The 25,823-nt window shown below is 36.3% G+C and overlaps 1 protein-coding gene and 1 non-coding gene across 3 annotated transcripts; one reads left to right on the forward strand and one right to left on the reverse strand.

Moving 5' to 3' along the window:
• The first annotated feature begins 8,351 nt into the window (after positions 1-8,351).
• Positions 8,352-17,401, forward strand: LOC127074165 (uncharacterized). Of its 2 annotated transcripts, XM_051015461.1 has the most exons (16): positions 8,352-8,562; positions 8,635-8,818; positions 8,915-8,972; positions 9,088-9,127; positions 9,753-9,806; positions 9,939-10,051; positions 10,131-10,196; positions 10,283-10,425; positions 12,564-12,624; positions 12,699-12,763; positions 13,341-13,445; positions 13,898-13,973; positions 16,034-16,146; positions 16,223-16,282; positions 16,891-16,998; positions 17,078-17,401. In XM_051015461.1, exons 1-15 carry the CDS (start codon positions 8,475-8,477, stop codon positions 16,994-16,996), a joined length of 1,332 nt encoding a protein of 443 aa, XP_050871418.1. In that variant the 5' UTR covers positions 8,352-8,474; the 3' UTR covers positions 16,997-16,998; positions 17,078-17,401. The 2 variants fall into 2 exon arrangements, with proteins under 2 accessions (XP_050871418.1, XP_050871417.1); XM_051015460.1 differs by having other exon boundaries at positions 16,891-17,401.
• Positions 17,402-24,774: 7,373 nt separating this feature from the next.
• Positions 24,775-24,881, reverse strand: LOC127076964 (small nucleolar RNA R71). Its single transcript, XR_007786969.1, has one exon. It is a non-coding gene; the product is annotated as a small nucleolar RNA R71 (small nucleolar RNA).
• Positions 24,882-25,823: the final 942 nt, after the last annotated feature.

The raw sequence follows: 25,823 nt of genomic DNA on the forward strand, positions 1-25,823 counted from the left end.
AGACGGGGTATGCCCCAACTGTTCTACAACATCAAAATCACTCTTGCGAATGATTTTCAACACTTCTTCCATTTCTTGTTTGGCAATATCTTCGGGAGTAACTTCGACCGGTGCCTCTGACTGAGGAGGATCGACTGGTTCCTTTCCTCGAGTTTCAAGGACCGGAGGCGAGATTTCCGGAGAGAAGATCCTTCCACTTCGAGTAATTTTACTAGTCCCAACGATGCCATTAGGATTAGTAGAATTGTCAATTTGCTTTACGCCATGGACGAAAACATCACCGCCATAATTCCACGGAATAGCTTTGCTTGAGGAATACGGGATCGGGCCAGGTGTAGTAATGATTAGGGGAGCTACCCTGGGCTTGGCAATAATCTTCACAGGCGCTTTAGTAGCGGTAATTTTCATTGGAACTTTGGATCTAACAATCACGGATATTTCTTCAATGGGATTTTCCGCCTTAGGCATCCTTTCGAAGAGAACTGTACGATCATCCATCAGCCGTTGAATACCACTCTTCAACTCCCAACAATCATCTGGTTGGAGTATGCAGAGATTGCAATCTTCAGCACAACCTGGAAATAAACCAGCTTGCAACAAATTCCTCTTTATGATCTGGAGAGGAGATGTTAAGTCAGCCACATTAGAAATGTGAGAATCGTCATCCACGGCATTAACCGTCTTGTCATGATTAGGCATAGGAGCAGTGATGACATTAGGAGTCTCCGGAGGCTCAAACTCAATTTCTCCAGCTTCGATCATATCCTGAATCTTATTCTTCAGTGACCAGCAATCGTTTGTATCATGTCCGGGGCTATCGGAGTGATATGCACACCTGGCATTGGGATTATAACGAGAAGAGGTAGTGTTGGGATTCGTAGGAGGATCTCTAAGGGTGATCAAATTTGCCTTTAGCATTCCCTGCAGTGCCTGTGCCAAGGTCATATTGATCCTGGTGAACTGCCTTCTTGGCCTGTCTTGTTTGGGCGGGAAGTTTTGAAATGGTGGTGCTGCGATCGTAACTGCTCCAATGTCGTGGTCACGGTTTTTCTTGTTACGACCCTTTTGACCGTACACAGCATTTGATTCATTCCTCCCCTGATAGGACCTCTTGGTGCTTGTAGAGGCAGCCGCCTGTATCTTTCCACTTCGGATGCTGCTTTCAACATGTTCACCTGTTAATATAAGTTCAGTGAAACCTGATGAAGAACTTCCCAGTAGATGGCTGTAGAATGGGCCGGTCAATGTGCCCATGAACATGTCCACCAATTCTCTGTCAGTCATAGGGGGTTTGACTCTGCCAGCCAAATCTCTCCACTTTTGAGCATATTCTTTAAAGCTTTCTTTAGATCCCATAGTCATATTCTGCAGCTGTAGCCGGGTAGGCGCTAGTTCAGAGTTATACTGGTACTGTTTATAGAAAGCTGTTGCTAAATCAGTCCATGTGCGGATGTCAGAGCTCTCGAGCTGATAATACCATTCCAACTGTGTGCCAGACAGGCTCTCTTGGAAGAAATGGATCCATAGCTTCCTGTCAGTGGTATGCGGCTGAATCTTTCTCACATAAGCTCTCAGATGCATCTGAGGACAAGACGCACCATCGTACTTAGTGAAAGTGGGGATTTTGAATTTGCGAGGAATGGTCACATCGGAGACCAGACCCAAACTTTCGAAATCCAGACCGGGCGCCTTCTGACCCTCCATAGCTAGCATACGTTCTTCCAGCAACTTGTACTTATCATCTCTTGGAGAGTACTGTTCATTTTCATAATCTTCATCGTCATCCTCAGGGTTGGAGAAATCAACATTCTCTTCCTCTGAATCATTCTCCGCCCCCTCTTTTGGACCATTCGGGATTCCAAACTTGACTCCTGCGGCCTGTCCTTTACGCCTTCTTCCCGGGTTAATGAAACTCACAGCTTTCTTGTCTTTCTTCTTTTCGAGCAAAAGAGCCTTCAGTTCCTCCTGCCCCTTGGATAAGCTTAGCATCATCTCCTTGAATTGAGCATTCTGAGTCTGGAGATCTTTGACAGTTTGTTCGAGATCCATTTTTCTGTTTGTAAGGAAGACCGTGAGAACATTGAACTTGTAGAATACCTGTTATGCAGTGTTATGTTATGCTATGCAATGTATGAAATGTTTTCAAGGACTTTTGGAATTTAACTTTGCGTAAATCACCAACAAGAGAGAAATGTTTATTGCTAATTTCTTTGACCAATGTTCATTACAAAAGGAATAATAATAAAAATACAATGAAAGCTCAAGTCTCCCAGGGGCGGCTTCTTTTTGGGCGAAGATACGCATTGAGTCTTCGTTCCTCATTAAGCTGACTGGTAAGTTCTAACACTTTCTTCCTTTCTGCGACGAACTGAGTCTCGAAAGTATCCCTTTCTTCTCTCAACTGGATCCAGGATCTCTTTAGTTCCTCAACATTGGTAGGCACATCTGGATAAGGAATGATCTGAGGAGCACCTCCTTCAGCTTCAGGTTCGACAATCTGAGGTCCGATTGCAAGATATGGCATGACAAGTTCACGAGCTCTGGCGCGTACCCATCTGAGATAAGGTTCCATAGGAATAGAATTTTTCTGTCCTAACGTACCTCTCTTCACCATGCCCCAAGCTCGTACAAATCTTTGACGGAGGCCTTGGGAATCGTTGTCATAATCGAACACAATACCTTCGATGATCATTTCATGTGGACCATCTCTTCGAGCACAACCAAACTGTCGCAGAGCTAAAGCAGGATTATAAGTAATACCTCCTCTTATTCCTAGGAGTGGTACATTAGGGAACTCGCCACAACGGTCAATGATGGTAACATTTTCCTTGAACTGAGGACACCAACAGATGTCTGGGTGGGAGAGCGACATTATCCTTTGAGACCATTTCAAATTCTGCTCGTTCTTCAAGACCGATTGAGGAAGGTGCGAAATAAACCACCTAGACAACAAAGGTATGCAGCACATGAGAGTCCCTTGCTTCTTCATGGTACGAGTGTGGAGGGAATGCAAAATGTCTCCCAGCAAGGTAGGTACAGGGTTATGAGTGAGAAATATCTTAATAGCATTCATGTCTATGAATTGGTCTGGATTAGGAAATAACACCAAACCGTAGATTAGTAATGCTAGGACATCTTCGAAAGCGTGGACATCCATAACTTTTAGGAATTCCCGGGCCTTATTTATCAGAAATTTGGCCAGTAAACCCTTAACTCCACTCCTTGTTACCCAATTAGCTTCAATGTCGGACTTCGTCATGTGTAAAGCTGCGGCAACTTCTTCAGACTTCGGAACCTTTTCTAAACCACTGAAAGGTATTTGATCAAGGATAGGTATCCCAAGCAGTCTGGAGAATTCTTCCAATGTAGGTACCAACTGAAAATCTGGGAATGTGAAGCAATGATGTTTAGGATCGAAGAACTGGAATAAAACTCTCATCATATCTTCTTTGAAACCAGTGGTAACCAAATTGAGGAGAGAACCGTGTTTCTTGATGAACTGGGCATGATCGGGGAGCTCTGACACTAAATTCTTCAGTTGAGGAGAGATTGTTACAAAATTGATCCGGATGGTCTTCCTGGGAGCCATAGCCTTACAAAACAGAGCAAAGTTAAATCCCTAAGTCCTTGAAATGGTTAGTACAATGTTATGATGTCATGATGTTATGATGTTATGAGGTTAAATAAATAACAAGCACAAGCAAGTCACACAACCATCATTCCTAGGTTTTAAGGCTTGCATGAGTTCCATAGGTAAGTACCCTCCCCACTGAAGTTTAGTTGGTTCAACCTGTCCTAGAATAGTAACCGGGTTCTAAAAGGATCTCCAATCATTGACCTTTCCTCAAGTCCACTTCAGTGCAACACCAAGTGGTTGACCGAAGCTTCCCTAAAGTCCAATCTCAAGGAGTGTAGTATCGAGTCTCAACCAACCCCAGTCGGAACCGAAGTCAGTTATCTCACTACTTTCTAATGGCCAGGATGAGTCAATTAGGGTTCTAAAGGTCTGGTTAATGCTTTGATGACACCACGCGGAAGCCAAATTTCTCCCCAAGTAAACATGAGGAGCATCAGGACATCCAAAGTGTCACATTAACCGTAGCCATCATTTTAACCATTCCAGTATACGCCGGATAGTCGCGATGATCTATTGCTACTTACCTAAGGTACACTAGATCCGGGTGTAGGATCTTTCACTCAAGAATACCCAAGCAATCCCTTAAAAGTAAATCAGACAATTTTAAATAAGTGATCTTGTTTTTTAAGGTAACCTCTCTTTTTAGTGTCCCCAGCAGAGTCGCCAGTTCTGTCATTCGGTGAACTGACTTGGGGTATTTTGCTTTTTATCGCAATGTCGCGGATAGCAAGAGTCGCCACCGAATTTTCTTTTATCCAATAAGGAAAGGTGGAAAAGAACAGGAAAGACCTCAATAGATTTTGGGTTCGGGAGGTACATTATACATAGGGAAGGTGTTAGCACCCTTTGTATCCATGGTTATCCACGGGCTCTTAATTGCTGGATCACTTATATTTTTGTCTGAGAAGTGTTGGTGAATTGCTTAAAAAATGTTTGAAAGAGAGTTTAACTTTGTAATGATTCTCGTATGAATGTATACAAAGTGTTTATCTCGTTTGATTTTGAAAGCGGTTTAGAAAAGGTATAACTTGGTAATGATTCTAGTATGAATGTATACCAAGTGTGACGTGTGAAAAATGTTTTAGGTTGTGAGTCAGCAATTAAGAGTTATACCTATCCGAGGTCTTTGTGGGCATTTCCTATCCTGAGGAGGGTAAAACTGTCCTTACTATTGAGAAGTAAGTAATTTTATCCTTTGGATATAAAGGGACATCGTAGGGTCATCGCTTGGTCATTGAAGGCAACATTTGTAAGGATACCTTAGCATTCAGAGGGACGATCATCATTTAACCGTAGGCTACACCGAAGGGTCATCGAGGGGCAAAATCATTCGAGGGCAACATCCGAGGGACTATGATTTATGTTATGATGATTTAATCGAAGGGTCTTTGCTAAGTGTATCCCCACGTTCGCGGGACATGACCGTAATACCGTAAGGCAACAAAGAGAGGTCCAAGGTCACATATTCAAAGGCCATGTTTTACAATTAAGTATTTAAGATGAATTTCCACATTAAAATTAATTAGGCAATTAGGATGAATCTCCCCATTAAAATTAATTAGTTCGGAATCCATCTCCATAAGGGTATCCCTCAAATAAAGTGGAATACCTAGCAAGCCACCTTCTTCGGGAGTATGTGAGCCCTTACAAAATTCCGCAAACAGGTCAGAATACCAAATGGGGTGCAATCAAGAGTTGCACCAAAGCAGTAATAGTATCAGATAAACAAAGCATGGTTATAATAAAACAGGTCAGATGGGCAAAGATCAAAACAGAGCGAAAAACAGCGGCATCCATTACAACAATTCAAGGTATCCAGGCATACTTAAGTCCACATGCAAAACCTCAAATATATTTATGAATTCAATTATGGTATCACATGTGAATTCGGAACATAAAGCGGCGATAGTAACGCAAACCTGTTTGCAATTGAATTGCAACCTTGAATTGGCCGATCGGATCGAATTGAGCGGTGCCGCCGGCTTTTCCTTCAGGGTTTCCTTTAGGGTTACTCGGAATAAGTTAAACAGTAGTCCTGAACACTCCACCACAAGCCGGTAGAATTTGTTCTTGGATTCTTCAACTAAACAACAAATTAAAACGAAGGAAATAAACTAGATCCTAACGTAAGGTTAGATCCGGTAAAAAGGTACACAATAGTTTCCGTTGTAGAAACTATTGTGCGAAAAGAATTAACTAAATGCTAAAAAGGAAATAGGAAATTGCAAGGGAAATAGTGTAGAACTCGTAGGAAAAACAATGCCTAAGCTGCTGGAAAAGAAAATATGCAAAAGCGAAAACGGCAAAGGAAAAAATGTGGAAAAGCTTCGGGGGCCCTTTTGGTTTTGCAAGTAGCTATTTATATATGCTTCAGTAACCGCTTCCGCTGCCAAAAAGGTCTTCAACGTGCATAAAAGCATGGCGTGGATATAGGGCTCAACACTCCCTCAACGCTCAACGTCTCTGAGGCGTTCCTTGCGCCAAAAATGTAGGGGAATGGTGTGACGTTCGTCACACCATGTGTGACGTCCGTCACAGGGGTGTGCAAGGCGTGACGCTCGTCACAGCCTCTGTGACGCTCGTCACAGGTGCAACACCTGTGTTCTTGTACTTTGGGCTGGGCTTTGCTATTTGGTTCGTTTTCTCTCCTTTTTGCACCTCTTTTCCTCCATTTTTACTTGTGCTTCCAAATAAGCCACCTGAGACAAATAGGAAGAAAATACCGCGTAACATAAAGTGAACTGAAATAAATAATGATAAAATTTAATTGAATTAAGTCCTAAAATATGATATAATTTCATGTTATCACTAGGCGAGCGTGTAGCGAACAGGCCAGTTTGGGTCATTCGTGAGCTGGGCCTTCGTTCCTTTAAGATCAGTGTCATAAAAATGAGTCAGAGTGCCCTGAAAAAATGTCTTGAAATATTAATGGGCAAATTTTGGGGTATGACACTGTGCATATGATGCAAATTAAAAATGAAATCGATTTTACAAAAATTTAAATATGCCCGGACAAAATTGGGGTATGACAGAGATATGGTCTAGTGAACCCCATTTTTGACCAGTTGACTTTTTCTGGTCAACCACTATGAACCATCTTGCAAACTTGAAGCTCTCTTGATCTCTTGGACTCATGGAGGATCATATATGTATAAGATGATGTAATATGAAGTATCCCCTGAAGTATTTGACCAAATGATGAACAAACTTGCTGAGGAAGTCACAGAAGATACCTAGATGAATTAGGGTTTCTAAGGCAAACAAGCTTCAAACTCTTGATGAATTCTTGATCAAAATGATAAGTGGAGATCATGAGGATCCATATATGATGTCTAGAGTCAATGTGAATCATCTCTTGATTAGTTTCCTTGCATTGAGGGTCTCAAACCCTATATATGAGCTTGGTGGAGCATGGGTGGATGCACACACTACCTACAAAAGGAAGTAAAACTATACATAAACATATTTTTGGCATTTTGGTTAGTAAACAAATAAAGTATGATACAATCAAATGTGTTTGGTGACCTCTCCCAATGCAAGTCCAATGAATGATGGGTAAAGAGGATGCCAAGGTGTGATCCCAAAGAATGCATATGATGAGATAACATGAGGGATCTTATGGTCAAAATCGGGGTCTTACACATACACACACGCATACATGCATGCGTCAATGCATATGGCGCATACACACATGCACACATGCATGCGCCAATGCATGTGGCGCCTACATGCATTGGTTTTACATGCATGTGTCAGCTCAAATGACGCCTCCTCTATAGCTTAATTGGATGCGCCAGTTCAACTGACACATCAATTAAGAAAAGTGGTTATTTTGATTTTTTTTAAAAATAGGTTATTTAGGGATTTAAATTGAAATTATTGATTATTTTTAATAAAAAAAAATCTAAAAAGAGTTATATTACATAAATTTTAAGTTTTAACTTAAAAAAGAAAAACAAAGGGTTTAATGGTGATTCACTGACGGTGTAAAATAGTTTTACACCGTCATCCACTAAGAATATATCATTTTGTCATGTCATACAAATATTTTAAAATTTTCAGCCTGACTTGACGAGATGCATGATCATCATTGGTTGACAATATAAAATAAATTTACAGTACATCATCCATTTTCTAAAAAAAAATCGTTTAAATTATTATGTATCTCACATTCATAACTTAGTATTAGTATAACACCGAAGAAAAAAAACCGTTTTTTTAATTTAGTTGAATTTTTGTAATCTCAATACATTTTATATTCCATAAATATAAAATATTATTTATTTTAATTTATTGTATGTTACTTATCTTTCAATCATAAAATTAATTATATATTAATATATTTTTTATTTAAAGGTCCATTATCATCTATGTTTATCTAAAATAAAATATTATTTTTAAAATATATTAATTTTTAATGGCATTTATGTTGTTTATGGACATTTTAAAAATCTTAAATAATTTTAAATAAATTTATTAATTAAATTTTTATATCATTATAATTATATATTAACAATATTTATATTCAACATATATAATTTAATTTAGGATTTAATTTATTACTAACTATTTAAATACTTTATTTTTTTCAATACAGTTTAATTTAAAAAATATGATTAAATTAATTATATTTCTGGACACCCTTAAAATAAAACTAAAAATGTATAAAAATAATTGTGACAAACAATTCTAAAATCAAATAGACCCTACAAAAGGCACCCCCGAGTTTGTTTATTTTTCTTTCAGGGGTGGTTTCGTGAATTTTGATTCTTCTCCGATATTTATTTTGAAAAGGTTTCTTTCTTCTCCAATATTGTTGAGCTCGTTTTGAAAGGAAATGGCAACTCGATCGAATTTCTACAAGAATCCCTCAATCTCTTACAACAAAAACTTAAGCCTCTCTTCCGTTCTTCAAAATCTCCATGGTTTGTTTCCGTTATCTCTTTTCTTATTGCAACCTTCTCTCACTCTCTACTCACCAATTTAATAATCTCCAGCTTACAACATCGCCACCGGCAACGTTACTTCCGACGACCAACCGCATCCTGCTCCCACTCCCACCGCCTCCGTCAAACGTCCCCGCCATCCCCGTCCACCGCCGTCCCGTCATAACCACCATAAGGATGAGGTTGACGATTTCCCTTCCTCTATGTCCCACTATGATTACATTCAAAAGAGAAGGTAATACCAATATCCATGCAATACGCAATTTTCGATGTTTAGATTATTATTTTTACTTTTGTAGATTCAACATTGATATTAAGTTGTCTTGACCAGGAAGGAAGTTGATTTGTCTAAGAACTGTGAGCGCGTTGAATTAACCGAAGATGTCTTGGTAATTTCAGTTAATTTCATTTACTGGTTGAAATTGAATTCATGTGATTCTAGTTTGGGAGGTTGCTCTTTACTCTTTAGTCATTCCTTTTCACGTTTTGCTTTCTCTGTGCCAGGGAAACCCTAATTCTACTGTCCCCTTGGTGGATTATGCTAGTACGTTTTGTGATGATTTCTCTATATCTTAAGTTTAGTGTCACTGTTTTTCATTTTTTAAACATTTTTTATATTCTTGTGGGGATAAATCTGAAATTCTAGTTATATAATTGAAGTAGTTGTCATTATTATGGAGAAGATTACATGTTTGATCAAACTAATGAGAACCTTCAATCAGAAAGTTTATTTGATAAGCAAATTCAACGAGAAGAAAATCTATTTGTAGGAAAAGTGGTGCAAGTGACTCAATAATAGAGAGTGTTGGGGTAACACTTATAGTAAAAAATATGGTGGAAAATAGACTTAGGTGGTTTGGACATGTCGAGAAAAGACATGTAGATTCCTTGTAGATTTTGTGGTAAGGATAGTAAATCAGATGTAGATGAGTCAAACAACTAGAGGTCTTAGAAAGCTATAAGAGAAGTTATTAAGAAAGATCTTGAGATTAACGATTTGGATAGAACTCATAGAAGTATGATCCTGGATAGAACATTCGTGAGATAATGCTTGGTTGTTGTTGACCGACTCATTTTTAATTCATTTTGTTTTTGGTACTTTGATACTTGATTAGCTGACAGTCTGTCTGTGCTTCTAATAGTTTTCAATTATATTTGTCAATACTTAGGTGATGAAAGTGGTTCTTCAGAATGTGAAGAAACTCATACTCTTCCAAATTCTGGTTTGTTTCTTAACCTGCAAGTTTAAACCTCTGCTTGCGCACCTTTTTATATTTTTTTGTTTCTTGTTTCCATTCTGCTATTTATTAAAAAATATATCTATTCGTCTCATTGAACTTGGATGCTATCTTAAGGTCACAAACAAGAATTTAATGGAGTCAAAAGCAGAAATGAACAGCGTTTTCCTGTATCTGGAGAACCTGTTTGTCTTATATGTGGAAGATATGGTGAATATATATGCAATGAGGTAATTTGTATGATATAAATATTCACTCAACTTTTACCTTTCAAGTTTTGTTGCGTAATATATTTGTTGGCTTTTGTAGACAGATGATGATGTCTGTAGCATGGAGTGCAAAAATGAACTTTTGGAAATTCTTAAACTCAATGAGGTACTTTTCTTTCTGTGAAAAAAATTGTAGAAGTTCTTGCCATTCTAAGTCCTAAATTTTCTCTTCTTCGTCTATAATATTCTTAGGGATCCTCCCATGACCAAGCTAAAGATTGCTCCTCATCTGGAATAAGGGATGCCTTACCAGTTCCCGTCTTTAGTGATGATACCTGGAATTATAATCGGCATCGCTGGTCAAAAAAGAGATCTAGTCTTTCCACATATGAATGGTATATTTCTTCATCACACATCAGTCTGTGCTTATACAATTCGACATGTCTCTAGTTTTTCAAACGGCATGATAGAAATAAAGAAAATGGCTTAATATGTTACTTTCTGCATACTAACTGACAATTTTGTTGTGTTTCTGGAACATATCTTTTTTTCTTGAAAGACTTCATTAGATTGAGAATCGAGAGTGAGAGGGTCGAGAGAATCTGTAACTTTGAATTTTGTTAATATGAGTTAGTGGTTACAGCTGTGATGACTCTATTTATAACTCAAGCAGTTGAGACAGCTTTAATCATCTTTAACTGCTTGACTAACATGACAGCAGTAGCTAACAGGTGAAGAATCTTAACCTATTGAGGCGTAGTCAGAGACATAATGTATAACTATATAACACTGTAAAGTGGTCCAACACTTCTAAGCTGAGAAAATCTTGTTGGAGATAATGAAACTTGTTTGGATGTAAATCAAATATACTTGTAGAGAGCGATGCTATTAGCCAGAGATGTGTCATATTCGGCATACTTTGATATCTTCCGGTTTTAATCAGCTAAAGCTTGTTTAGCAGCAGTAGGTTCAGCTTTTGCTAGGAAAACAATGTAATTTGCTTGGAACTCTAGACACGGATCTGATTTTCCTAGGACAAGAAGGATCAAAAGTCAATGATGACTCTAAAGGTGATAAGGAAGAAGATGAATATTAGACAAAATCAGACAGAGTAGATGAACTGATGCGGAAGAATTAGATATAGATGAAGAAGAGTTGGATAATGGGGAAAACTAGGGTTAGGTACTGGTGAAGAGGATTGATACATGAAAGGGTGATGATGAAAGGCAAAAGTTTATAGGTGAGTAATAGTTCATTATTTGTTTAGTTAGAGAAATATTTGTATAAATAGGGGAATTATAGAGTTAGAAATGTATCTTGGTCATTGTAAAACTTGTGAATAGAGTAGTGACTCAACTGCGAAGGGGAAACCCTTGGGGGAGAGGTTTTCTCCTGTTCTCTTTCACCGTTTCTCAATCTTTTAATAGATATTCCCTCTATTCATTCAGTTATGCCCATTTTTGGGAATTCTTTTTTTGTTTTTGTTTTGGTCAAGTAGCTAGTGGCTAGAATTCACCTTTTTAAAGGTGAACAAGTGGGATGTCGTGGGTTCAAACCCTGCATCCGATTTCCCTATACAGCTACCAACTGAGCTGGCTTAACGGGACTGGGAATTCTATACTAAAAGAAAGGTTCCTAACAGGTGTAGAAATAGTAGATTTTGAAATATCACAATAAGGACACCCAAGCTGATTAACGAGGGCATCTTTGGAAATACATGTTTTTCCATTAGGTGATAGGCCTGTATAGCCCTGATGACTTGATGAGTAATCAACAAACACATTGAGACTTAAACTTGATTATAGGGCCTCAAGAGACGATAGCATGCACCATCAAAGATACATAAGAGTGTATAATCAGTTGTTTTATGATAAGGCTTAACAAAGAGTGACATGGTGTTAAACAGATAGACTGCTGAACAAAATGCATGGTCCCAATATTTCATTGGTAAGGATGTATGAGATAAGATTGTTATCCCATTTCAACAATCTGCCTATGTTTACACTTGAATTTTCCATTATGATGACGGGTGTGGGGACATATAAGTCTGAATAATTCCCAACTCGGTGAGGAACTTACTTAATAGTCTATGTTCTCAACCCCAACCCGGTGATGAACTTACTTGTATGTAGGTAGTAAGTACATACATAATGCATAAATAAAACTGAGGTGGAAAACAAACAATGTAAATCAGAAGCAATTTTATTAGTATTGCATGGTATATTACAACTGATTGTGCATTGTTGTTGGATAAAAAACACTATGGGAAAGGATGAGATGATAAGAAACTGAGAGGCATGAAAGAGAATGAGAGTGTGAGAATGAGGGATTTTGAGCAAATTATTTACACGATACATCAGTGGATATCTTATATGTGGTTCAAGTATACGGTGATATACACTGTAACATTGATAGTTTTAAGGATGGCAAGTTCTTGCACATGTTCTAGTGCCATGCACGTCTGAAAAATATGTATACTTCCCACTTTCTGATTTGGTCTATCCATGGTTATTTGGTTTTGTTTTTATTGTAGTTGGAAATGTCAAAGACCTGGGCATTTAGCTGAAGACTGTCTAGTAAAGAGTTGCAGTGAGGTTTGTCATGAATACTATTTTTGTATAAAAGTTCACCACTTTCTTTTTAGGTAATGAATTGTTTTGTAATATAGACCACAGCGGGAGGAAGTAATAGATCTAGTTCCATTCCAAAGGATCTTTTTGGATTGTATAAAAGGTTTGTCAATCTCCTTTTACTTGTCTTGGCAATTCTATGTTCCTCGCGCTCTATTTTTATTTTATCATTCTCTAGCTTGATACAAAGACAAATCCTAAATCCTTATTTGTTTACTACCGGGTTTTCTACAGTTTCTTTACCTTTTCTTTTTCATCCAGTTTTTCTTCTTGGTCAATTGATATTATGAAGTGTGCATGCTTCATTGTTGGATTATAAGGAATGTGGATGATAAGTATATGTTCTTGCAGAGAGGTCCACATGCTCTGTGCTTATTGGTGAATTTGTGTATGACCCTAGAGAAAATAATTTTTCCTGAGTGCTTCTACCCTTGAGCATAAAGGGACAGGTGTTTTAGGTAGAATGGCTTGGATATTTTCTATTTGAATTATATTTCTGCTGTGGAAACTAACTCATATTGTTTGTACTACTGTTTAATGTATATTTGTATGCTTTGAATGTTCTTTATTAAATTCTCTAAAGAGAATATGTTGTTGAAAGATTGTACTTCTGTTCGATGCGGATATTGCCAAAGAAGTGAAGCAAACTCAGCAGATTTGGTTGACTTTTCTTTGTGTAGATGCCACCAGCTTGGTAAAGACTTGTTAGCTGCAAACTGTAATGCATGCCACAGCTCAGCGAATTTGGCCACATGCATCGATTGTAGTATTGTTCTTTGTGATGGGTAAGCTTAAAATTTTTACTCTGAAGCAGCATCTAAGAATTTATGTATCCGCCCTCTCTTTTCAATTATATTAATTCAGATGATTATTGGTGTGGAAACTATCAATGTATAATGCCAATCAGGCATAGATAATCATATTCGTAAGAATGCTGGTTGTTGATGCTATGCATCAATTAATAATAGATGTTTTTAACGCCCATTCTGAAACAGTACTGCACTTTTGATTGATATGATAAGCAGTGTTTTCTGTCAAATTATTATGTGCTTATAGTTGGTGTCTTTGTTGGTGCTCATTTATAACTTTGGAACATAAACTAAAACACAAAAGCATTGCATGGATGCAATCATAGATGTAAAATTACTATGCATTCTGATCTTTCTGACCTCTCACAGGTGATGTTTTCACCGTGTTTCTGCATTCTAATGAATTCTCTAATATTCCTATTTTCCAGGGCAGGTCACCTGGATGATCATATAAAAAAGCACCCTTCCCATCAAAAATATTACTCACACAAGCTAAAACGTCTGGTGAGTTCTCTCCTTTAAATGTATTGCTTGAATAAAGGCTAATTTTTCACTTTGTTTAGATATATGAGTGCATTTTAATGAGTATCTGATATATTTGAAGCTAAGCATTGTATTAATCTTGACAATGAAATATTTCATCTGCCAACATACAACAAAAATAACAATAATAAAGTTTTTCCTTACTAGATGAGGTTGGCTTCATGGATCAGTTGACGTTGTGAAGTCTGATCATGTATTTGCACCAAAGATAAAATCATCTAAACCTTATAATTGTTTGGAATATGCTAAAGAAATCATGAGAGGTTAATAACTTTGGTGATGTTAGCTAGTGTTGTATTGTACAGATTATTTTTTGTTGTTGTGTAGAATATATTGATAAGGCTTGGTGTTCCATGTAGCCGACCTCACTTAGTGGGAGAAGGCTTGGTGTTCCATGTAGCCGACCTCACTTAGTGGGAGAAGGCTTGGTTGTTCTGTTGTAGAATATATTGATAAAAAATTTACAATTATCAATGATCTTTTTTCATTAATTCAATTACGAATGACTAGAGATTTTAATAATATATTTTTGCTAAGAATTCATAATCAAATTTGTCTGTTATAAGTCTTATTACTGAACCTTCATTTAACACTGGTTGGAATATATATAGCTCGCCTTGTCTTTCTAGGACACACATTCTGCAATCCTCAGCAGACCATATGGTTTCCTAACTGCATCATAACTATAGGGAAACTTAGTGAATTAATATCTATACCCCACCGAGATACCGATTCTGCATAATGGAAACAAACACACTCGATTTAGCTATATAACTATCAACAGAGAATCTAGGCACAAGAACCTAATTGGATTAAATTATGCCCTCATTCTTCACAGTAACAACCATCTAGAAAATAATTGAGCTAGTATTATGAAATCTAACACCCAATGAACATAGCTAAAGCAATTATAGCTACCACCTTTTTGTGCTAACAAAAAGCCTTTCTATGTATCGATTAAGTATTTATTTTCACATAGTTTACTGGAATTCCAATTGAAATTAAGCTACTGCTAGGTTTCCTTAATTTTCTGCAACCATGCATCTCCATTCCCCTGTGAGCAGTACCTACATGTATCTTGCATAATAAGATAAATGTGTAGTCAGTTAAGGGTTTTTAATTTTTAAACCATGCAGAGTCTTTGAAAACTAGTAGTAACCATCTGACCATTTATCATATCATATATGGCTACTACCATAAATTCTAAGAATGCATCGAAGAGATGTCATTTATACAAATAACATCCTAACAACATAAATTATGTAAGGATTAAAGTTACCTAAGGAATACAAAAGCCAATGAAAGCTATATGCACTATTAGAAAGTCCAAGTATCGCTTATACTTGTAGAACTGCATTAACAAAAATATTTCTCATTTAATTGTAACAGAAGCATATACAACATTCTTAAGCACTATTTGTATAATGAAAATAAAGATAAATTACATAGTCAAACATTTAAAACATGAACAATTAATTTTTCTGGCGAACAATTAATTTTGTTACCAAAAGCTCAGTCCTGATAAATAAATTAACTAGTTCAGGTGTCTTTCCAAGTTTGATTATGAGTATTAGCAAAGTAAGGTACCACATCACCTAGTTCAAGTGTCTTTCCAAGTTTGATTATGAATCCTATGTGTCCTTATATAACTACCCTTCCTTTCTAACATAAGCAGTTATAACCAATTCTCTATTCAACCTCTCTATTAGGCTAAGGCCCAAATCCAGTTCTCTATTCAGCCTCTCTATTGGGCTAAGGCCCAAATCCAGTACCCTATATATATAAAATCCCTACCCTCCATTGAACCAAACGGGTTAATGAAAAAAAGATCGAGAGAAAGAGCGAGAGTGAGATTCTCCATAAACCATTTTACACAAGGTATGTGGGTCATGCGACCCAAGAGATACCATTAAACAGGTATCATGTATGCATATATGTGTTCCTTGTAACACACCTTTGAATGACAACCTTGATTCACCATCCTACAGCTAATCAGCTCATGTCAATTTATGTTGCTGTAGGTTAAATGCTGCAAGTCAACTTGCAGGGTCACTGACATCAAAGATCTCTTGGTTTGTCACTATTGCTTTGATAAAGCCTTTGAAAAGTTCTATGACATGTATACTGCAACATGGTAGGTTTCTTCAATTTCTCATATCAGTCCTCCTTGTTAGCTTAATACAGATATGTAATTTACTTGTTATGTGAAGGAAAGGAGCTGGGTTTTCAATTATATCAGGTTCTATATGCTGTGAAGACCATTTCATGTGGTAAGTATTGTGGCTACTCCTAAACAGGAGGTGTTTGGTTTCTATTTATGTAAATGTCATGGAATTTTGATTGTCTGGGCACAGGATGCTACAGTATTTACGGTGGCTGTGTTTGGTTACATGCCTAGGGATGTTTTAACAGAGTAAAATCATAATTGGTACACCAAAAATTAGTTTTTAATACGAGTACAATTTTCTTCATAAAATAAATTTTCATTTTTAATATGTAATTTTTTTCTTATTTATATAGCATCTATTTGGCTTGGGTTTTTATTTTTTAAATTTTTTTTACACATTAGTAATTTGGAAAATAGCCATTTTTTAAACAAACAAAGTGTAATTAGGTTAATATTTGTTCGCCCTTTACAAGGGTTTGAACCTAGGACCTCAAGCTCCTTTAACCCTTAATTCAGCTAGTTCAAACAAGTTGAGTTAACTTTCCCCTCATTTTAGAAAATAGCCTTTGTTTTCAAATATTTCTATGGGAAATGGTGAAATAACAATTTTATTTCATGTTGTGTCACCTTCATTTATCATACATGTTGAACCCCTATTTGTTTCAATTTTCTGTGTTCCACTCAAATAACTTTTTTTCTGCCTTGGGTCAGGCACAGGATGAATTGTTTGAATGCAGATGCAGAAGGAAGTTCATATATTGTAAAAAACAATGGACTCAGAGGCAAACCTACGCAACTTAGTGATTTCATCTTTTGATGGTTGATTCACTTTAATCCTGAGTTTTGATCTTTTTAGTTGCTCTTCAAACGTAATTAATTGAATGATAATGGGGTGAAGGTCTTGCTCAGTTTCACATTCGGTGGATTGACGACTGAGTGGTGGGGCACTGTTGAAGGTATAGAAGGTTGGGCTTCTTAGTTCTTCTCATCTGTAGTCAAACGTATGTATAGATCTTGTTCAGGTTGCTGAAAATTGTCCAAAGCTGTTACGTCCAAGAAGTAGAAGCTTAATTATTTCATTTGAAGTTTCACCCGGGTTTATGTCTCACTTGGATATGATTTTTTTTTTATGATCAATCCCTTTGAATTGTAACCACGCCTTTGTCATGAATGAGTATATAATTTACATCAATGTAACACTTTTACTCTCTTCATAACTCAAGGCCAATTCAGTATATCATAGTTAAAGTCAGTAAACGAGGAATTAAAGTTAGGTTGAATTTACAAACTTACTATTGCTTCCCTTAACCATGTACAATTGGAGTGCAATTTCACTATAATTGGCAGTAAAACACAATACATAGAAAGCAATCAAGATAGGGTTGACATTAATGAGATGTGAGAGCCGAGGAACCACAAATTATCAAGTCACCATTCTTCCTTGCAGATTTGTTGTCTTCTATACTAGAACTAATCATATGAATTCTAGTTTGTTATTCTTATCCTCTTGATAAACATGTTAAATTTTATATTTGTTGATTCTCATAACTTATGACATTTGATATTTTACTTGACATTTTACATAATATATAATATTTTACATAATGATGTATGACCATCTCTTGTATTAAGTTACTTGACCTACAAATATTGTTTTTTTCTTTTATGATTATTCGAATTACTTGTGAATTTTTTCAAGACAATTTATTTTCACCTTTACACCTTCTCACAAACTCTTGGTAAAAGCTCAAAAATGTTCATAGAATTCGGAGATGCATCTTCGAACATGCTATTTTTCACAAAATTGAATGCAAACGAGTGAGTTACCTCTATTATACTTAATTTTAATTCGGAATTGCATCTCTGAAAATGTATTGGGGTTAATTCAGAGATACATATCTAAAAATAATATTAATACTTTAAATCAAAAATAGAGAAAATATGAGTAAGATATAGAAACAAAAATAATTTGACATTAAATTAAAATACTCTATGTAATTGTTAACATAAATTTAAAATTGCATGTCGTTATAAACAAATAGTTCACGATGTTGCAACATATTGATAATATCGTTGGCGAATCTTGCAATCTTCGTATCCACTTTAATCAGGCCCTTTGATGTGTAACGGTAAAATGTACTCCACATGACCTTTAAATCTTCATCCATCTTCGGTTCAAAAATGGTGAACTGTATTTTCCCTTCATTGTCGAACGATGGTGAATGATACTTAACTTGACAAATCTTCGATTTTTTGGATATCGCAATAGAGTATCCAATTTGATTTTTCAGATCGACAAGAAGTATGTCCTCGCATATCCGAAATTGAAGGGGGGTTTACGCCATTGAAATACACAAATGTAAGATGAGGATAAGTAGTCATTCTCCGATTGTTGTGTGTTTTATAGAAAATATGGGTTGATAGGCACCCTAATTATATAAGTCTTGGGTCATTTTGGACCTTAGAAAACTTATCATGTCATAAAAGATCTTTTCGGAGATGCATCTCTAGATAAACTCTATTTATTTTACAAAAAAAGGATGTTTATGGATATGCACATTCGTAAACTTCCATGTTGTGGAATTTATCTGGATATGCATATCCAGAATCACCCTAAACCAGAATCACCCTAAACCAGAATCACACCAGAAATCGTGTAAACAAAAACATAAAATATAAACAATAAAATTTTTTAAACTAAAATCGTCAACATTTACACCATCATTATTAAATATATATTACTTATGTATTAAATCGTATCAAGATTACAAAGTTGACAAAAATACATTCAAAAAAGTGTATCAATTACAATCTAAAATGTATAAAAAGATGCAACACCGCATAAATCTACTACTGGTTCCTCCTTTGACTTTTCCTTATTTCATTCTCTTTTAATCTTACTCAATTTGGTGAACTCTTCCATCCTTTTCAAAAATTGACTCAGACAAGTTTCAGCCTCTATTGTGGAATGTGTCGTCCACTCCAATGATGTGCTTGGTATAAGACACTCCGATTTCAAATAAACCTCAATAAAATATAGCAATTTTGAAATCCATCCGATACACATGGATCTTGAGGTGGGTCACTCTGAAGTGAAAAAATGTCTCAGAGAAATCATATATTGTCATATCGATACACATCCTGTTATATGCATTTGCTATAAGATGACTCATTTCAGGGAAGCGCATCCATTTTGACTCTGGTATGGGACCACTAACAGAAGGAATAAGAGCGTCGTGAATTGCATTAAAATGTTCTTTTTTTTTTTTTCGTTTAGCCATGTTTAGAACTCCCTATGCGACGTCAACTCTTTCAAAATTTGTTGGCGGACAAGAAAGTGTTTCTCATCTCCTTTACCGAGCAAGCCAGATACGACCTGATAACCGCAATCACCATCATCCTTAATATTTGTAGTTCACTCAATGTGTTTGTGCATAAAAAGAGGCATTTATTTATTGTAGATTATTTTCAGCTTCGACGGTGAAGGAGGTGGTTTGCTAATGCGAGCACCCTTGTTAACACTTTTGTGAGATTTCGTAGTTGGAGAATCTGGGAAATGTGAATCAACATGTTCAAAGTATTAAGGAGACCGTTTCATTGAATTGTCATCTTGTGTAGGTTTGACCATTTTAGGGGCACCTTTGGTTTTAACCGGTTCCAAAGGATGTTTCAAGTATGTTGTTTCTGGATAGGAAATCTTCCTCAACTTCTCTTTGATGTGAAATTTCATGGTGTCATCTACTTTAGAAAATCTATCTTGTATTATTTCCCACCCGATCGTGATAGTTATACCTGTTTTACCATCCTTCATCACACCATCGTCATCACACCAAAACCTTTTCTAGAGTGACTGTAGACTTAATCCATACGTATCAGGACATCAAGCTTAATATTTTTTGAAATGATACAAGCACATGGAAGACCGTAAGTATTCCTAAGTGTACATCCACACTTTTAACTATCTAAACCTATCTTTTCTGCTCGTTTTGTGAAATATGAAATTCAATTCCACCTGAGACATGTTGCCAACCAAGTCTGAATAGAGAGTGTTGACTTTGAATCAGTGTTCTAACACGGTAACGCTCCAACCAAAGGTTGTTTGTATTTAATTATGTTGGTTTTGGAGCATTTGATTCATGTGTCCCATACTCTACAAAAAATCACCCTTATTATCACCCAACCATTTCTTCAGTGCAGAATGTGCAGATTTAACTCTGTTAGTTGTTGTACTGTTGATGTGTCTAACATGATCGTTCGAAGCATGTAACAACCCAATTTTTAGTATTTATTTCTTATATTATTATTATATTTTATTTTATTTATTTGGAGTGTTAATTAATTAATTGGTTGTTAGGTAGTATAATAATTGATTATATTAATTGAATTGGTGTGTATATTGTGTTGGTTTAATTTATTTGAACTAAATAGAGATATTATGATACTATGTCTTATTGGGCCTAATAATTAAATTAGAGGTATCATTCCTTAAGCCCAAACATAATACTAGAATAGTAAGAGGTGAGGAGAGTGAGAAGTAGCACTCATTTGGTCATTTTCAAGGCAACAGAGAAAGAAAGAGGAAAAAGTAAGGAGAAGAGGGGAAGAACAAGGGAGAAGCTAGGGTTTCCAGAAAATTGAAGAGGTAAGGGGGAGAATCCTTATTATTATGGGTTAGTATAATTGAGTCAATGGGTAGTAATATGTTTAGGTTGAAATCCCTAACTTTTATGGTTTTGAAATTGTTAGGTTTTGATGAGTAATCTTTGATTTGTGATGATTAATTGCGTTTGGAATTGAATTCTGTTTTCGTGTTAACGGGTTATCCAAAATGTGTTAAAGGGTTACATGCTGAAAATCTGCCTAGGAATTGAATTATGTTTTCGTGTTAACGGGTTAACCAAAATGTGTTAACGGGTTACTTGCTGAAAATCTGCCTAGGAGTTGAATTATGTTTTCGTGTTAACGAATTAACCAAAATGTGTTAATGGGTTACTTGCTGAAAATCTGCCTAGGAATTGAATTATGTTTTCGTGTTAACGAGTTAACCAAAATGTGTTAACGGTTTACTTGCTGAAAATCTGCCTAGGAATTGAATTATGTTTTCGTGTTAACGGGTTAACCAAAATGTGTTAACCGGTTACATGCTGAAAAATATGCCCAGGAAAGTGAATTCTGTTTCGGGTTAACGGGTTACCCCAAAAGTGTTAACCGGTTACCACTGTTGAAAAAAGGAAAATTGAGGATTTTAAATGATGTAACCATTTTGAATTAAAATCTAAGTGTGCGTGTTTGATGATTAACCTATATATGTGAATAGTATATTGTTATGAATGTGTATACGTACCATTGGTGGATAATTCATAGAGTTGAATTATGGTTATATGTGGAATGTTAAGATGGTAGAGATGATCTTAATTGCATATATTGTTGGTATTTGTACATGCATTCATGGCATAGTCGGCTTTATGGTGGAAGCGGTGAAACTATGGGTTCACATGGTAATAGACGTTGATCCTTGAGTGGAAATAGACGTAGCAGACGTTGATCCTTAAATGGAAATAGGCGTAGCAGACGTTGATCCTTGAGTGGAAATAGACGTAGCAGACGTTAATCCTTAAATGGAAATAGGCGTAGCAGACGTTGATCCTTAAATGGAAATAGGCGTAGCAGACGTTGATCCTTAAATGGAAATAGGCGTAGCAGACGTTGATCCTTGAGTGGAAATAGACGTAGCAAACGTTGATCCTTGAATGGAAATAGACGTAGCAGACGTTGATCCTTAAATGGAAATAGGTGTAGCAGACGTTGATCCTTAATTGGAAATAGACGTAGTGGCTTTGATCTTGTCCGGATCGGAAGCGTGGCTTGGATTCTAGATATTGAATCGGAAAGCGGTGAAACGTTGGGTTCACATTGCGGTACCACATGCATAGAGTCACATGTCTTGCATTGAGCCACATTAGAGTTATGTGATAATTGAATATATGCATTGATGTGATTGTTATGTGTGTATGAGATATGGTAATTGAGTTGGTGATGTTTGGATACATAACTTGGTAAAATGTGTGATTATGTGATAATTATAGTTACATGTATATTTGGGAATATAACATTGGATTTTAATATTATACTCCTTGAATTTTGATGTATGCTTGGAACATGTGAAATAAATATTGGTTAGTATTATTTACATGGCTATACTGATAACATGAAACTATATCACATTTTTAGACTTGATTTAATTAAATTATATTGTTATTTGATTTAATTTATTTTATATTATTCGATATTACCTGGTATTTTCTTTTTATTTATTTCAGGTATCATTATTTAAAGCACGTGTGAAAAAGAAAGAAGAGGGGGTGCAAAAAGAATACTTTCTAGGAAAAGCAGCTCACAAAAGCCCAACCCACGTTTGGGGCAAGGAAAATGGCTATGACGACCGCCACACTCACGTGCCGAGCGTCACGCCCCTTTACCTAGTGTTACGACCGTAACACATAGTGTGACGGACGTCACACCCCCCACTCCTATATTTTGGCGTTGACGTGCGTAACAGAAGGACGTTCTCCCCTATTTTTCCTCTTGACTCGTTGACACTTTGGAACCCTACTGAAGATGCTTTTGAGAAAACGGTTACTTTATGGATGAATATAAATAGACCTCAAAAGGTCCAATTGAGAGAGCTACGCCATGCAATTTTTTTCTTGCTTTCTAATTTTCCAGCATTCAAATTTCCAAGCATTTTATTTTCTTTTCTTTCCTAGTTTAGTTTCCTAAGCATTCAATTCATTTTCTCACGATAGTTTCTACACCGGAAACTATTGTGTAATTTTTACTGGATCTAACCTTACGTCAGATCATAGTATTTTATTTCCTTGTTTTTACTTTCTTGTCTGATCGAGAATTGTGAAGAACAAATCCAACCGACTTGTGGTGGAGTGTTCGAGCATCGAAGCTAGGGGAGAAAACCAAGATTTCTAGTAATTTTCCAGGTTCATTAATTAATTGAGTTATTGTTTTAATTTACATATGCTCTGTGCTGCTATTTATATATATTGTTTGTTTATTATGGCCGTATTTATGCATGATTGTTGTTTATGCGTGTTTAGCATGTTCGACTAATTAATTTAGATATCGGTATGTAAAGTAAGCGGAATAAAGGAATCAAAACTGAGTTGGTTTAAATTCATTTAAAAATATAGTCACTCTTTTTCTGGTCTCAATTTACAGAGTTAATACCAAAGTTTTTGTATGAGAGTAAAAGACATAAAGAAGTTAAAATCAATAGAACGACGGTTTGAGCTTTTAACTGGACAGTGTAAATTGAACATTAACTTTAAATCAGGGGGAGAGCAATTTTTAAGGTTAATTAAATTCTAACCATTTTCAAAAATTATTTTTAAAAGTTAAATGTGAGGACGAGAGTTAAGCATTTAAGTTTAATCATATAATCTAAGTCAACAGAGCGAGAGTTTGAGACAAGGGTGTTTAAACGGTTAATATTTTCTCAAAAAGAGTTTCTATAGATTCTATTGTTTTCAAAAAGTGATTTTAGATTTAACGAAATAGTGAGAGCGTACGTTAATATAAGGTCATAGTCTAATTCAACAGAGCGAGAGTTTGAGGAAAAGACTTTAATTGATAGTATCTACTGAAAAGACTTATTTTAACTAAGAAAAAGACCAACGAAGATTTGATTCCCTAATTACGACGAACTACATACCGATATCCGTGTTATATGATATTTAATCTAGATCCAAATTTAGTTTTACTTTTCCCCCTAATCATCAAAGTACAATCCGCCTTAGCTTTACGCAGTAACCTTAGAAAAACGGTATATCGATTCATTAAGTCCCTGTGGGATCGATATCTTTTAAAACTACGCGATTAGACTGTGCACTTGCAGTTAATACCCCGATAGACTCACAAAGTCGCGATCAAGTTTTTGGCGCCGTTGTCGGGGACTTTTATTTAGTCGATATCGTAACTCTTCTGTTACGCTGTAGAGACTAAGGCTATTTTTATTCTTTCCTTCTTTTTCGTTGATTTGTATGCCACACACTCGCTCACAAGGCGAACCGTACTACTTACGAATCAACGACGTTGAATGATATCTCCGATTATTATGACGAATTCGGGAGTATCGTGCTACAAACAATTCCTCCAATCGAAATTCCTGATCTCAAAAATCTTCTTCCTTCGACGATACCAGCGATGGCCGAACCAGCTCGTGCTCTTCGAGATTACGCTGCTCCATCGCAAGATGAGCCGCATTCGAGTATTGCTCCACCCGCAATCGAAGCGAATAACTTCAAACTTAAACCTTCGCTGTTGCAGGCAGTGCAACAAAACCAATTTTCTGGAAATCCTACCGAGGATCCAAACCTTCATTTATCCGTATTTGTCCAATACGCTGACACTGTTAAAGCTAATGGTGTCACTTCAGAGGCAATTCGACTTCGTCTCTTTCCTTTCTCGTTAAGAGATAAAGCTAGAAGATGGCTTCAGTCTCTTCCTTCCAACTCAGTCACCACATGGAATGAGTTGAAGAAAGTCTTTCTTGCCCGATATTTTCCTCCAAGTAAGACAACCATGTTGAGAGCCCAGATAAATGGATTTAAGCAAAAAGACAACGAATCTCTTTTGGAAGCATGGGAAAGATACAAAGATATGATGAGACTTTGTCCACACCATGGTTTAGAGGACTGGTTAGTAATTCATACCTTCTATAATGGTCTCTTGTACAACACAAGGTTAACAATAGACGCCGCCGCCGGTGGGGCGCTTATGGATAAACCTTACACCGACGATTATCAACTTATCGAGAGCATGGCCCAAAATCATTATCAGTGGGGAAGCGACCGAACAATGGTAGAAAAACCTCAAACGAAAGGTGGCATGTACGAGATAAGTAGCCTTGATCATGTTAATGCAAAAGTGGATGCTCTTGCCCAGAAAATCGAAAGTTTAAATGTATCACCTCCAGCCACCGTGGTTGCCGTAACTCAAAATTGCGAAGTCTGTGGAATTCAAGGTCACACGCCTACAAATTGTCAACTCCTAACAGGAATCCAAGCAGAGCAGGTGAACTATGCTCAAGGGAATCCTTACTCGCATACCTATAACTCAAACTGGAAGAACCATCCTAACTTTTCATATAAAAGTAATAACGCTTTATACGCACCAGGACAAGCTCCCAGTCAAGCTCCAGCTATACCTCATGGATATCAAAAGCTGACCCCATCTACACCTAACAACAACGTTCCTAGGAAATCCAATTTGAAAATTGTAACACCCCGATAATAATATGATAATTATTTAAATTAAGTTAATAATATATTTATTAATTTAATTAGATAATTGGATTATTATTATTATTATTATTGGAATTATTGAATTATTATTATTATTGGAATAATAATTATTGGAAAATATATAAGTTGGAAATAAGAGAAAGAGTCTCATTTGGAAAAGAAAGTTTTCACGTGAAACAGAGAAGCGATTGAGAAAGTGGAGAAAGGGCAAAGAGGCAGAGCAAGAGGAAGAAGATTGGAGAAGAGAAAAGCTTGGAGCTTAGAGATTGCCGGATTAACTCAGGTAAGGGGGGTTTATCGTCGTTTAATGGGTATTATGGGTTAGCA

This window comes from Lathyrus oleraceus, chromosome 4, assembly GCF_024323335.1.
Source record: "Lathyrus oleraceus cultivar Zhongwan6 chromosome 4, CAAS_Psat_ZW6_1.0, whole genome shotgun sequence".
Classification (NCBI taxonomy): Eukaryota; Viridiplantae; Streptophyta; class Magnoliopsida; order Fabales; family Fabaceae; genus Lathyrus; species Lathyrus oleraceus.

What these genes read in the sequence shown, in the direction of transcription:
- LOC127074165 (XM_051015460.1), top strand. Translation starts at nt 8,475, where the DNA reads ATGGCAACTCGATCGAATTTCTACAAGAATCCCTCAATCTCTTACAAC. An exon ending in TAGTAAAGAGTTGCAGTGAG is followed by an intron (nt 12,625 to 12,698) that starts GTTTGTCATGAA and finishes TTTGTAATATAG; the next exon opens with ACCACAGCGGGAGGAAGTAA. An exon ending in CACACAAGCTAAAACGTCTG is followed by an intron (nt 13,974 to 16,033) that starts GTGAGTTCTCTC and finishes ATGTTGCTGTAG; the next exon opens with GTTAAATGCTGCAAGTCAAC.